The sequence below is a fragment of the Dromiciops gliroides genome, chromosome 2 (genome assembly GCF_019393635.1).
Source record: "Dromiciops gliroides isolate mDroGli1 chromosome 2, mDroGli1.pri, whole genome shotgun sequence".
NCBI lineage: Eukaryota > Metazoa > Chordata > Mammalia > Microbiotheria > Microbiotheriidae > Dromiciops > Dromiciops gliroides.
The window spans coordinates 167,534,429-167,549,680 of record NC_057862.1 but is presented as its reverse complement, the minus strand read 5'-3'; the positions used below and the strand labels follow the sequence as shown (position 1 = coordinate 167,549,680).

The following is a 15,252-nucleotide window of genomic DNA, read 5'->3' as shown; positions in this document are numbered from 1 at the left end:
CGTAGGTTGTCAGTGTTGATATTTAGATTTGGCACAAAGTGATGCCAGCTGACAAAATCAGATGTACCTCCCCAAGAACAGCTGATCTTGAGACTCTTTAGCCTAGATGAATAAATATGACTAGCTTAGCACTCACCTCCTCTCTCCTATGTACTGCTATACCTCACTATTAACTGATGGTTAAGAAAGCCAGAGCCTTAGTTTATTATATTTAATAGGATCATGGTATTTAAAACTGGGAGAGACCTTTGGAGATCATCTTCTCCAGCCTTCTCATTTCACAGATGAGGAAACTGAGGCATAGAAAGGTTTAAGTGACTTGCCCAGGGTTACACAGGATTTTAACCTCCATCCTCTCACTACAGACTCTGTCCACTACATCATGGTTGCTGTTTTCATATATGGTTGACAAACTTGACTGAAGTTAGGAGCCAGAATTCATCAGTCTCTTCAATGGGGCTGCAATCACATGTTTTCAAAATTTTGATTCTGATTCATTATGCTAAATAGAACAGACTAATGTTTCTCAGGGGACTTGAGGTCATAGTGTGATATATGAAGAGGTAGAAGGGAACTCAGAAGCCATATTGTATGACCTTTTCATTTTATAGACAAGGAAGCTGAGATCCAGAGAAGTAAAAATGGCTTGCCAAAGGTAAAACTTACAAAGGTTGTGCAAGCTGTAGAGTTGGTATTTGAACCCAAGTCCCCTGTCTCCCAATGCAGTACTCATTCTACTCTACTGTGTTTTTAAACATAGCATCACAACAATTGAAAATGGCATTTGTCTTCCCTTTGCACTTGCTCAGGCATGCCATACCTGGTGTCAGGACTATAGATCAGTCATTCCTGATGTCTTGGCTTTGTTTCTTGAAGTCATGGCTTTTGTTTTCCTTTGTGTGTGGGTTTTGCTGTTTTTGAAGTCTGTAAGCATCTACTCTAGAAGAAGTAAACTAATTTGATTTTTTCCCTAGGGCAATGAGGGTTAAGTGACTTGCCCAAGGTCACACAGCTAGTAAGTGTCAAGTGCCAGAGGCCAGATTTGAACTCAGGTTCTCCTGAATCCAGGGCCAGAGCTTTATCCACTGTGCCACCTAGCTGCCCCTACTCTAGAAGAAAGAAGGAGGATGCTGAGATGAGAATATCAAGAGGGGCTGTTGGCAGGGGAACCAGCAGAGAGAGGTGAGAGTCATATGTTAGTGATTAGGTGTTTTGGCCATGGAAGTGAGGGTCATCTGTATCATTCCTCATTTGCTCCAGATGAATTCAATCTATATGCTTGCTTCTTACTTCCCTCCTTCCTCATTTCCCTTGAAATGGGGCACAAAAGAATCATTTCTGAAGTACCATTTGAAATGTCTCATAAGCAAATGTTTATGTTGTGTAAACATGGCCAACATCACCATGCAATAGCAAGTTAAGAGATATATAGCTGTATCAGCTTTTGTTTTTTCAGGTCAATAGAGTGATGTCTGAAAACTACTATGAAATAGTGACTAAAGTGTTGCTTTTGGAGTCAGGATGACCTGAACTCAAATGTTGCCCAATACTTAGTAGTGTGACTATAGACTAGTCATTTAATTTTTCTGAACCTCAGTTTCCTCATCAATACAATGGGGGTAATAATACTTATGGTATCTATCTCATAGGACTATTGTGAAGCTCAAATGAAATGCTGTATATAAAGTACTGTGTAAACTTGAAAGCATTATATAAATGTTACCTTATTGTTATTATTTGGTATGATTTGGCCCAAATCATCAACGTGAGTAAATTACATCTTTTTCTATGGAAAAAGTTGAAGTGTTCCCTTTTATGGCTAAATTCCTACCAAAATAAACTTAAGTATGGTGGAAAAATGTTTTCCATGTTTACAGGAGAGAAAGTAGGCAATGTAATGTGTATATTAATGACTAGAAGGGAATGACAGTATGCCCTTGTGAATTAAAGCACCAAACCCTGTAGCATTGAGAGAATCATTGCTTTAACTTCCAGTCTAAGAATCAGAGAATATCCGCTAGTCTGGTCTGCCTCATAAATAAGAAAGACTTTTCTAGACAATGTTTTGAAACAAGTGGTCATTCAGTCTCTGTTTGAAGACTTCCAGTGATGACCATGGCCATGACTCAGTACTTCCCTAGGCATCCCCAAAGAAATCCTACTTTTTGCCAGCTAACTGTTGGGACGATTGCCTTTATGCTGGCTAAAACCTGCCTCTCTATAACTTTCACCCATTGCTTTTATTCTCCCCTTTGGTGCCAAGCAAACAAGCGTAATTTATCTTCCACATGACAGTCCTTCCAAAACTTGAAAACATCTAGCATGTTCCATGTTCCTGATGTCTTCCCTTGACCATCCTAGTTACTTTTACTATGGGCAGGCTCCAGCTTGTCAGTCACTGTCCTTCCTGATATATGGTGGCCCGAGTTGAATATAATAATCAGGGAAGAATACAGTGTGTTAAAAACTTCTCTCTTTTACTCAACATTATACCTCTTGAATGCAACCTAAGATCACATTAACTTTCGTGCCTGCCACACCTCAATGTTGTTTCATATTGAACTTATAACCTACTAAAACCCCTTAAGTTTTTATTTTTATATGAACTGCATCTTGAACGATTGATTTTTGAACCCAAAGATAAGAGGGGAAGCACATATAGGAGAGGTAACACATTATTTATACTTTAGTGTTAATGAGTTTTAAAAATTTGTTTCTTGAGTGCTGCTCTTGATAAGATGGAAGGAAAAACAAACTTGGTCATGGGAGTGAAGGGATAAAGACTTACATATAATGGGGAGCAATGAGTAAAGAAATGGTTTGTAGAGGGTGCAAAAGGCAAATTTCCCATTTTTTGTCTAAGACCTGCAACAACTAAATGCCTTGCCCTAATTTTCTGGCTTGCCAGTAATAAAATGCCACCTGTGGGAGATAAATAAATCTATAATCAGCCAACAAACACTTATGAAGTGCCTGCTCTGTGTCAGGTACCATGCTAGCTGCTAGAGACACAAAATACAAAGAATGAAATAATCCCTACTCAGCTGCTCCTGCTCTTTTAATTTAATAATGTTGTCAAAACCTCAAGGAATAGATTATTTCGAAATAGTTACAATTTTCCAGAAATGAAAAGTATGTAGCTGGTTGTGTCTCCTGGATGAGTGGGAAATCCATTGGATTAAAAACTGAACATTTTAGGTTTTACCAAGATATCCAGTGTCCTGGTAAAATAAAGAGGTGGGGCCACTGTTGATCCAGTTATCCTGGCTACATTAGCTACTGGTATGATGGATTGCTGCAGTCACTGGAGCCAAAATGAAGGCAATGCGCTGTCTCGTGGCCTCATTTGCTGACTGGATGTTGGGAAATTGAAAGTCCTATTTTTTTCCTTGTATTATGACTGCCACAAACCATAGACAATTGAGAATGTCTTTAGTTGTTAGGTTGTAGCTGAACTGAACCTAATGATTTGCTTTTGAAAACAGGTGTTTTCAAATTAATAAAATCATTAACATTTGAACAGCACTTTCACACATATGATTTTATTTGAGATCCTCTGATCCCCACAATGATTGTGTAGTGGTAAAAAGGGAAAGTGTTATTATCTCTGTTTTACACATAATGAAAATGGAACCACAGATCTTAAGGTCAAAAAGCTACTAAGCTGTTACTAAAACTTGGGTTTTTTGAACTCTTAGTTCAGGGGGAAAAATAACTTTTGGGGATTGATCAATGTGCCATATATTAATCAGATTATTGTTGAATACTCACAATACATAGGAAAGTTTTTGATGAAAATGAGGGACTTAGGATAAGGATAATATCTGATTTTTATATGTTTAGCCATTGACTGGATTTCTTTGAAGTAAATGTAACTAAAAATATCGTATCAAAAGCAAGTCATTCATTATTCATATCAAGTCTAATTTGGAAGTTCTGGAAACAACAACGTGATCACTGAGGTGTGGAATACCACAGACTTATGATGTAGGTACTGTGCAATGAGCGCTAGCTCTGGGGTAGAGGTTCAGGCTTGGATCCTGACTTTGCCAAATATTACTTTTTACCTCTCTGGGCCTCCATTTCCTTACTTGTGATATGAGAGTGTTGGACTAGAAGACCTCTTAGGTCTATATTACCTCTAAGTCTGTAATCCAGTACTGGATAAGGAGACCCCATTTAGCACCTCCACATTCTATATTGTAAAAGGAGGTAGCCATGTAAGAGGCCTTGGACTAGCTGTCAGAAGATGTGGGTTCAACTTATACCTCAAGCTTACTAGCTATGTGATCATGGGCAAGTCACTATTTCACAGGCTTGCTGTGAAGAAAGCACTGTGTACCCTTTAATATGGTATATATGTATACACTGTATTCTTACAAGTAGACCAATCTCATGTGCTAAAGGTGGATAATAGGGCTATGAAGCATAAAGTCTGTTTCCTAGAGAGTGCTAGGAGGGATTGTACTAGAGTTTTTTCTTCTGCGTGATTTCTAGTAAACTGTTAAGTGGGAGAGGAAATTGTGCCATGTTACATAATAGAATGAATGCATCCACAAACACCCCGGGCTTAGAGGACAAGTCCTGATGTAAAATAAAGCAAAACTCCAAATATTCTGTAAGAACCTTACCAACTCGTCTTTTCCTTGTGATCAGTGACACATTGTGGGTTTCCAGCTATACCAGAGTGTTAGTGATGGCAGGAGCTAAGATGCATGTGTGTGTGTGCATGCGCATGCATGCCCACGAGCTCTTCACTTCAGTCCTTACTGTCATGGAAAATGGAAGAAGAAAGTCTCTTCTCTCTGTGCCAAGGTATAGTATTTTCTATACTTTCCTTAGCTTGAGAATTAAGCTCCTTGAATGCCAGTATGTAAACACATAATGGAAGATTTATGGCGTGCTCAGGGAGACCTGATTTGACTATAGAGAAAGCCCTTAGTACATGCATTTCATTGATACTATATACATCTAGATGCTTATGGAATTGATAATAAAATTCACTTTGCATTAAATTCAAAGATGGCCATTAAGTTCCTGAAAACATGAGGCAAAATTCTGTAGAGAAAATTGAATTTTCAAGCCTTTGACTCTCAGCGGTCTATTGAAAAATCAATGCTATTTCAAATACCTGGGGCCAGGCCAACACAATATGCAAGTACTGTCTGGACAGGCAAAGCATAGCAAAAACTGAACAGTAATTCAGATGATTGGATTTTGACAGTGAGTCAATTTTGATAAGTTGGCAACCTCATACTGTTTTTCCTCAGTAGGCTTTTGGACTGCATCATCCATAAACGTGTCTCAACTTTCCATTATCAGTGGATCTGTAAACATAAGCTCTGCCTAGATTATAGAGCACCAAACATCTGGTCTGTTTGATTTACCATGAGTATCCTTTAAGGCTCTGCTATATGGCAAGAAACCATAGTCATTTGGCTCCAAGCCTGCCTAGCTTGTGCTACATAGATCCAGAGAGAGGCCAAGAAAAGATGAGGGCAGTAAGCAATGGGTGAATTTAAGCACGGCAAATAATGATAATGCAAACCCAAGTTGCTAGTGCTCCTTCTGATGGTTCAAATTGTTTTGATAACTGTGACTATATTACTCTGGCTTCAGATATACCTTCCCAAGTTCATACAGGCATAAGTAAGTGAATGGTTACACAATTATCTAGTGAATCTGAATCATGTAGACAATCTAAACAATTCAAATCAATAAAACCATTTTTTATTTAAGTAACTGGTACCCATTCCCTGAATTCTCTGGATAATTGCCTCAACTCTGCACTTTAACTTGGCTCCTGGCCATCAGTCACTGATGCTGTAGTACTTTCCACACACTGTACTAGATGCTGCATGAAGGATACAAAATAAAAATATAGAACATAGTCCCTGTCCTATAGGAGCTTGCAGTCTTTTCCCTGACATGTACTCAGACTGTACAATACCAAACTACAGGATGAAAACTGAAAAATTTAGTCAAATATTAGGATAGTTGATCTATTTAATGCCAAGATATCTGGATATTTACAAATGTTTAGATAACAGTGAAATTTTCAGTTTTACATGGATGTTTGGTATTATTTAGTTATAGCCACAATGTCTGCAGGGTAGGAATCCAAGTGGATCTTTAGTAATTACTCAGTCTGATTACTGTGGACAACCATTCTGCACATTTTAAGCATAAATTTTGTTCATAGTTATAGGTGGTGAAATAAACTACATAACTGTCAAATCTCTACTTAATTCTTTGATGTGTAGAAGACCTGAGGTAGAAAAAAAAAAGACTGGAATGGCTTCCACTTTAACTCTGTTCCCCATTTATTTGCCACCTTGGGTTTGGGAGGTATTGAGAGAGGGGATGAAGAAGCTAGGAAGAAAGTGAGGGATGAGGAAAAAGAGGAAAAATAGTGGAAGATGAGGAAGATGGGAGATAGATTCTGGAATGACTTGCACCAGCTCAAGAGTCAGAGCATAGAAGAATTAGAATTAATTCCCCTCCAACCTCAAGGAATGGGTGTATAGATATAAGTTAGGTAATTTCAATATAATTACAATTGTATCATTTCATAGTAAACTCTCCATTATCCATACTAGTGTCACAAGAGTTAGATAATTTTTAGTCTTCATATACAACTTTGGAATTGTCCCCACTGCCCCCACCGCTCCAACCCGTTATAGCTAACTGACCTTCTACAATGAATAATCAAGAGTTAACTGTGTGTTGTGATTGTGTATATACAAAGTCAACTGCTGCATTTCTTTCTTTCTTTTTTTTTTTTTTGGTGAGGCAATTGGGGTTAAGTGACTTGCCTAGGGTCACACAGCTAGTAAGTGTTAAGTGTCTGAGGCCGGATTTGAACTCAGGTACTCCTGACTCCAGGGCCGGTGCTTTATCCACTGCGCCACCTAGCTGCCCCCACACGTCTAAGCATTTGCCTGTTAAATTTAATTTCTGCAGGAAAAACTGAATGACTCATACCCCCCAATCCCTTTTTATCCACAACAGATTTCTTTTGCCCAAATCACCTAGATAGCTACTTGAATTCTCAAATTCATTCTGCTTGGGTCCATACAGCCTTAAATAATATCTGTAATAGCCATTTAAATGCTTTTAAAGATAGGTCACTAGAGATCCTGTTCACAATTCAGAATTGAGGTTTACTGGGGGCCTTGGGAGAATTGGGTCCTTAAAAAAGGCTTCAGTTTCTGTTAGCATTTTTAACCCACGTGCTCGCTGTGGCAGCACATATACTAAAATAGGAACGATACAGAGAAGATTAGCATGGCCCCTGCACAAGGATGACACGCAAATTTGTGAAGCAAACCCAAACCAAAAAAAAAAAAAGTTTCTTTTGTTTTTTTTTCTGAAATCTGTGATTCTGGTTTGAAGATGACAGAATTCCAGTTTGCTGACAACCTGTAGGTCTTGGGCCTGCAAAACATGATAGGCAGCTAAATATTTATCATAAGGATGACACTACCTGGGAAGGGTGGATGTTTGTCAGATGAATTACAGATGAGGACTGTTCTCAAGAAGATGCTGAATAATCATCTTTATTGTGCTCGGCATTTTTCTGTATTTCTTGGAATAAAAATCATTTCCAGCAAGTCCCTAGTCTCATCTGGATGCAAAGACAAGTCATTTTTTTTCTGAATGCGTTCAAGACAACATCCTGTCAACGCCTGCACACGGAACCGCCTCAGAACTGTGACAAGGATGACTTTCATCATTACCATGGCGATGTATTTTCCTGCACAGGCACGGGGGCCAAAACCAAATGGCTGAAAATAACGATAAGGAACCTGTGAAAACAAACAGACAATTAGACAAGGATATGAAAGGCAAGTGGCATTTATCTAACACTAAAAAATCTGCTTGTTCCAATTTGTTAAGGGTTATCTTTATTTTTTTTGGTGGGGCAATGGGGTTAAGTGACTTGCCCAGGGTCACACAGCTAGTAAGTGTCAAGTGTCTGAGGCCAGTTTTGAATTCGGGTCCTCCTGAATCCAGGGCTGGTGCTTTATCCACTGCACCACTTAGCTGTCCTGTTAAGGGTTATCTTAATAGTGTGCAAATAAGTGACAAAGCCACTGAGTGAAGGTTCCAGTCATCTAGTCATATAACTCTTTCCTACTAGATGAATTACAGTGAATCAAGCTGAAAAAGTTTTTGCAGTTCAGTTTGATTTATTTAATATAGCTTCAGTATTGGATAGCTTTTACATTCTTTTTTCAAGTAAATGTATTTTAAAGTTAAATACCATAGTTCATTTTCTAACAACTAATAATAGTGAATATGGCAAGTTTATAGCAACAAGATGGAAGATGTCTCAGATCTACCACAAATTTCCAAGTCACTAAGGCTGAAAAAATGTCTATGAGACATTGGACAGCTGGATATATTTTTATTTGTTTTGTTGTTTGTTTTTTAGTGAGGCAATTGGGGTTAAGTGACTTGCCCAGGGTCACACAGCTAGTAAGTGTTAAGTTTCTGAGACCGGATTTGAACTCAGGTACTCCTGACTCCAGGGCCGGTGCTCTATCCACTGCGCCACCTAGCTGCCCCTGGATATATTTTAAAAAATAAAATATGTAGAATTTTGATCTACATGATGCCAAACCTTGAAATGTTTGGAAATAACTTATTTTCCTTATTTTTTTCCAGATGACTGGCATTATTTATAAATCAATTGTTCATAAAGCAGAATCCAGTTAATTCAAAACCCCAATATTTTTACTTTGATTATCTGGATAGATGCTGTATTGGCTAAGTCTATATTTCACATGTAAGTAGAAAGAGAGAGGGATAAGTAATCTCAGTTCCTGAGTAATTTAGGTTAAGGGCACTCTTTACACAATTTATATAACAGGTACCTGCTACTCCTAAGACTATCCTAAAGAGTCATGATAAATCAAATAGTCCCAAACTTTTTGTTCCATTGGACACAAATGAACACATGAAGACTTCAGGTGCATTCCTTATTTTCACTAAGATCTAATTATTTCTGTATAATACCAAAATAACTATTTAATTCATAGGATCATTGTATTTTGGTTGTAGATTGGAACTTGGATATTATCTACTAAAAGTTTCATTTTAAAGAAGAGGCAAGAAACTAAGATCCAGAGAAGTTTGATGACCAGTCATACACCTTTTAAGTGGAGCCATCAATTAATTCTGTACAAAAAGATAGTCAAGAAACTTCTTTGTCATAATATAAGCAAAACAATACATTGATTAGAATTTTTTACTGTTCAACCATTTATATTTCTATGTCAGAAGACCATATGAAGAGCAAGAAGGGACCTTTGAGGTCATCTCAGCCTACTGATGTCAAATTCAAATAGAAACAGATCACTGCCAGCTAGATATTGAATTATAAAACCATAAATTCACATTATCTATGTCATATTGTATTTTTATTTATTTTGTTAAATATTTCTCAATTACATTTTTAATCTGCTTCCAGCAACACTCAGGAGTTTCTCTGAGCAGTGAGTTTGATACCTTGCATCTAGTCTAGTCTCATTTTTACAGAAAATGAAAATGACTTGTCCAGAGCCACAGGAGGGTGGTAAGCAACAGGGCTAAGATATAAACCAGAGTCTTTCTTCCACTCCAATTCTCTTTCCACAGTACCACACTGCCTAGATGGTGCCATAATACACAGAGAACTGGACCTGGCATCAGGAAGAACTGAGTTCAAATCAGGCCTCAGATATTTACTAGCTGTGTGACCTTGGACAAGTCACTTAACCTCTGTCTGCCTCAGTTTCCTCAACTGTAAAATGGGGATACTTCCTAGAGTTCGTGTCAGGATTAAATGAGATATTTGTACCTGGCACATATTAGGGGCTTAACAAATTCTTGTTCTCTTCCTCTTCCCCATTCCCCCATCCCCCCATTCTCTTTCCTTTCTCTGATGTGTGAAAAGGTTACTGTTTTGGGGGAGCTATGAGACTAGGGAAGATTAGACGCTGTTCCAGAGAAGGGAAAATTTGTATTTCTTGTAAAGAAAGGGGGAGTCAAAAAGGGTGACTTATATTTGGTGTAAAAAATACCTACTCAGAATAGTGAGCATTAAAATTTTTTTTTTTCAATTTTACACTTAAAGGAGAGAGACATTTTAGTTTCTTAAATGCCCAAGACAGATATCTTACATTCTTTGCAAAGTTTTCAAGGGTAAATTCATTCGGCTTGGGGAAAAACTCGAGTCTATGCATCCTTCCAATATTCAAGATAATGTTAGTTCCCCTTTTCACCGGATAGCCATCAATCACATCATCTTGCAAAGCTTTGCGCATGACCAAGTCCACAACAGGTTGGTATCTCAGGCTCTCATAAATGAAACTTTCTACCACCTTTAATTTTTGCACATCGCCCATCTTAATGTCTCTCTCACCTGTAAGAACATCACAGAAAGAATAAAGGAGGTTAACATTATCTTCATTGCAACATTGCTACTTGAGCTATCATAGTTATGAAAATTAGTTTCTGAAGGACTTAGCAGAATCATTTTAAAAGTTTATATTACCAGTGCTTTCCACCTCAAACCTAAATTCCAGGGGCCATTAGTTCCATTAGAAGAATATAAAACCATCAAAGAGATAAGTGCCTATCGTATTCTTAAATCCTGTGGACATTTGGCCTTCGTGAGTTTACACGCCACCCACTTTACAATTGGTAACCCCAATATGGTTGGTTTTAGCAGCCTCATAATTTCATTCAAACCTAAGTTTGAGCATCCAGAGATAGCGCTAAAGAGTTTGTTTATCAAGCAGCAAAAAGAACATTTTATTACTTTGCTGTCTGAACAAGTTACTTAAAAGTATTAATGTTTTACTTCAAGTCCTTCAGCTATAAGAAGGGGACCCTCTGACCAATTTTTTTTGGAGCACCACTGATTTAACTGAGACTTTCTTTTATTTCCCTTACCAATAACAGTCTGGATTTCATTCATTACTGCCTCTTCAACCTTTGGATGCTTTGCAATCAACAGTAACATGAAGTACACAGTGACAGACAGAGTGTCAGGGGCAGCAATCAGCATTTCCAGGATGCATTGGTTCACATTCTCACCTGTCAATTCTCCGCGCCCCTGAAAAATGCAAAGAGGTTTAAAAAAGAAATGACATGATGGTAAAAATCAAAGTGCTGAGGAAAGTAGGGTGAGGCTTAACATTCAGAACAAGAATCTGAAAAGTATCTGGGAATAGTTTAAAGAAAACAAGGAAATCCATATTTTCATTGTAATGAAACAGTAATAAATATTTACATGAAGCTGAGGGTTTAGATAAGAACTGAAAAATTCTGCCATCCTGCCTGTTACTTCCCAATGCCTGGCTATTTGGTGTTATTCAAATATCTATCAGATATGTCTAACTTAAGGATTTGTATTTCTTCTGTTTGGTATGATAACAATATAATCATATTTTCTTTCTTTGTTTCTTTCTTTGTTCTTCTTGTTCTTGTTCTTGTTCTTCTTTGCAGGGCAATGAGGGTTAAGTGACATGCCCAGGGTCACACAGCTAGTAAGTGTCAAGTGTCTGAGGCCAGATTTGAACTCAGGTCCTCCTGAATCCAGGGCTGGTACTTTATCCACTGTGCTACTTAGCTACCTCCATAATCATATTTTCAAGCCTGAAATGGGAGAGGTGTGTGTGTGTGTGTGTGTGTGTGTGTGTGTGTGTGTGTGTGTGTGCATTCACACATGAGTGGATGCAGGTGCTCACACAGGGGAAAAGGCACACTATTTATTGCATGTAATAAAGTGAGGATGTGTATTATTTCCAAGGTGACCAAGGCCAGGGGGTATGGGATTTTACACTGAAGGCTCTTTAGCTCCCAGTACAAAATGTGTCTTGATAGTGGTTGGGAACAGGGTTGCAATTTACAATTGTTGTATACCCCAAAGGTTGGCTTTTAGGGCTAACTAGAAAGTAACCAGACTATTAAACACAATACCTTAACATATGAGTGAAAAACACAATGGTTCTGTAGACAGACTACTTTAATTTGGACCTTGATGCTATTGCATTATTACCTGTGGGTTAACCTTAATCAAGTCACTTGCCCTCTATGGGTTTATCATATATCTATTCTGGAGATTATATCTAGATATTACTAGAGCATTCAGTTAGTCAGCTGGGCCAGTTCACATCACCAGCCAATTTAATAAGAAGCAGTGCAATTAAATGTTTGGCGTAGTGTATAAGACACAGCTAGTTAAATGAAATGTTCATTATTCAACCAGTTTTTGAAGAATTGTATAGTTAGCTACAGTCTCAAAATCTTGGTTGTCAGTCCAAATCAAATCCATATTTCCAAAATTTAAAAAGAAATAAAAACTTGAACTTAGTAGTTTTCTTAGTAGATAGACTTTTATTCTATAAAAGACACTTCTTTAAATTTGCACCCTTTTTCTCTCTTTTAATCTTCCATTTAACCAAAATCCCTTCCTGCCTCTTCCTAGGATAATGCTAAAAATATGGCTTAGATCTCATTATAAATGCTTGAACCTTTATACTGGTCTCAGACATGGCTAACTCTAGCCTCGCAAGCCCCCAGTGAGACAAACTATTATGAAAGAGATGACTTAGTACATATTTAATGACAATTGGGAGAATTGTAGAATGGACTCTAGCCAGCATGGATGCTCCAGGTCTTTGCTAAATATTTGATACTATGAATGTTAGGCAAGGCCCTAAAAAAAAAGGAATTTTGCTGATAGAGATTAGGAAGGAAGGAGCAGGATAATGGTCCTTGGTGCTTTCCCTTTACCCAGTTTCTGGAGCATGTTTACATCAAGGAACTTCTTATCCCCAAAACCAAGCCAATCAAAGCTATGGTATTATATTCCTATGAGGAAAGTTATGCACTTACAGGCCACACTTTAGGAGTGGCATAAATGCCCTGATGATGGGACAATATTTCAACAACGTCTTATTTTAAACAACTTCATTACCCCCCAGTGGAAGCCCACTTATCTGTAAGTGACAGGTTTTCACACCTGCATCTTGCCATTAAGCTTTGCTGGTTAAATTAATAGACAATCAGATATTCACACCCCCCAACCACAGCCAATAGAGTCAGTCTGTCATATAGCCATTAGAGTGCAGCTGTGAACGTTATCCAAACTCTTCATTTGAGACCAATGTTCATTTAGAAAAAAAATCCTTCTGAAGAACCAACCAAATAATTTTTTCAGCCCAGTTGTTGAATGGGTTTAAGTCAGCTTGCACTAGCTGTGCCTTCATTACTTTGTTATAGAAATGTAGTGACTTGTACTAGCTAGGAGACAATAAATTTTGGAATTTGATTGGAGAGGAGACTAGTATATGGTTAAGAATTCCCACTAAGACTACATCTAATGTTCACAACTGTCTGCTTGTTTATGGATATACATGTAAGTATATGTGTATATACGCAAACATATTTGTATATATGTACACATATTTCCACAAAAACATATGTTCCACAAAGAAAATTTGTCACCATATTAAAGTTATTGCTTACCAAAATGTAGGGTTCATGCAGTTACTTGAATAATTTGGACTAAAAAGACAAAAAAATTAGACTAAAAAGGAAAAAAAAAGTATTTTAGCTTGAATTCTATAGCTCACCAGACTTCCTCTAACAAACTTGTATGATAATTATTCTATCCATCATTTCACTTTGACTAAGTAGACACAAGGAATAAGAGCCTGTTTCTATTCTAAATTGTCCACTGTACCTGGGCGAAAATCAATTGTGAAGCAAAATCCATACAGTCTTCCAGCTTATCATCTGTGGAAAGCCTGTGCCTTTTTTCCTCTATTAAAATTTCTAGGGCATCCTTCAAATCCTTGCTGAAATAAAAATAAATAAAATTAATCTACCCTGATTCATCTCAGTTCCGCAACATCTGCCATTTGTTTAGATCAGGTGTTCAATCTTGATTAAAACCACTTGTCCCAAGAAATAAATGAAATTGAATTTTTATAAATATACTTGACATATATAGATAAATAATATAAAGCATATATAATCTAAATATATTTTGCATTTTGTGACGGTGACTTGGGGCAAATTGACACTTTTATGTGCTAAAGTTATGTACAGAGTGTCCCAAACATCTTAGTACAATTTTAATAGCTTAAAACCTCATTAAGGCTTTTGGGACACCCTGAATATTAACATATATATATATATTTGTATATGTATATATGACAACTATGATCTATCATTCATGAAGCTAACATACACACATATATAATGTCAATATATTTGTATACATATAGTTTTAGAGAATTCCCTAAAGCAGTGCTATCAAACTAAAATAGAAATGGGCCAGCAGCATATTGACTTAGAAATCCATATATTAACATTTTCTATATTCTATTGCATTTTTATTTATTTTGTTAAATATTTCCCATTGTAATCTGGTTTCAACTTTTCTTGGGAGTGTTTCACCACTTAGCCCCCAGGGTGATACACTTTTAGCCTAGAGTGATGAAAGGTTAAGTGATATATATGGGTGTGTATATGCATGTTTATAATACACATGTGTATATGTATATACAAACAAACACAGACACACAACACATATGTACTATATATTGATTTATCCATCTATCTAAATACACATATATACATAGCAGGCAAATATGATATTTACATATATGCTTGTGTATATATACAAATCCCTTCCTCCCTCAACATGTATGTCTACAAACCCACACACAAGTGCACATATACTGTACATGGAAGTGGTTCTGGATTCTCAATAGCTACACCAGTGGAGCACATTTTGAAAAGGTTTTAAGTACAGTCCAGGTGGCAGAATGTATATTTATTAAATGAAGAACACCTTAGCTGAATTTAGGATGAGTCTTTATCTTTTATCTTACAATCATCTTTGGGTAGCTCATACTTATAAAAATCAGGTGCTGGGGATATAAAGACAAAAGTTTTTGCCCTCAAGGATTTTATAATCTACCAAGGAGAGATAACACTTATGTAAATTTGGTATGTACAAAATATACAAGTAATGTTTTTTGGAAGGCACTGGTATTTGCAGTGATCAGGAAAGACTTCACTTAGAAAGTAGCACTTGTGCTGAGCCTTGAAGGAAGGAAGCTAGGGATTCGAGGAGGCAGAAGAGAAAAGGGATATGTTCCAGGAGGGACAACCAGTGCAAAGGCCTGGGGAAGGGCATGGAGTTCCATGTCTGTGGAACAATAAGAAGGCCAATTTGGCTGGACTGCA

At 37.3% G+C, this 15,252-nt stretch overlaps 1 protein-coding gene and 1 non-coding gene across 5 annotated transcripts in view; one reads left to right on the top strand and one right to left on the bottom strand.

Annotated features, from left to right (window-relative positions):
• The first annotated feature begins 7,232 nt into the window (after positions 1-7,232).
• Positions 7,233-7,339, top strand: LOC122744859. Its single transcript, XR_006355198.1, has one exon. It is a non-coding gene; the product is annotated as a U6 spliceosomal RNA (small nuclear RNA).
• A 204-nt stretch (positions 7,340-7,543) lies between these two features.
• LOC122740021 (aromatase) overlaps positions 7,544-15,252 on the bottom strand; it is a 53,483-nt gene continuing 45,774 nt past the window's right edge. For all 4 annotated transcript variants that reach the window (XM_043981791.1, XM_043981789.1, XM_043981790.1 and 1 more), the window contains 4 exons: positions 13,739-13,853; positions 10,942-11,104; positions 10,167-10,408; positions 7,544-7,808 (listed from right to left, as the gene is read on the bottom strand). In XM_043981791.1, coding sequence (XP_043837726.1) covers positions 7,560-7,808; positions 10,167-10,408; positions 10,942-11,104; positions 13,739-13,853 — 769 coding nt within the window. In that variant the 3' untranslated portion in view covers positions 7,544-7,559. The remainder of the gene's footprint in view (positions 7,809-10,166; positions 10,409-10,941; positions 11,105-13,738; positions 13,854-15,252) is intronic.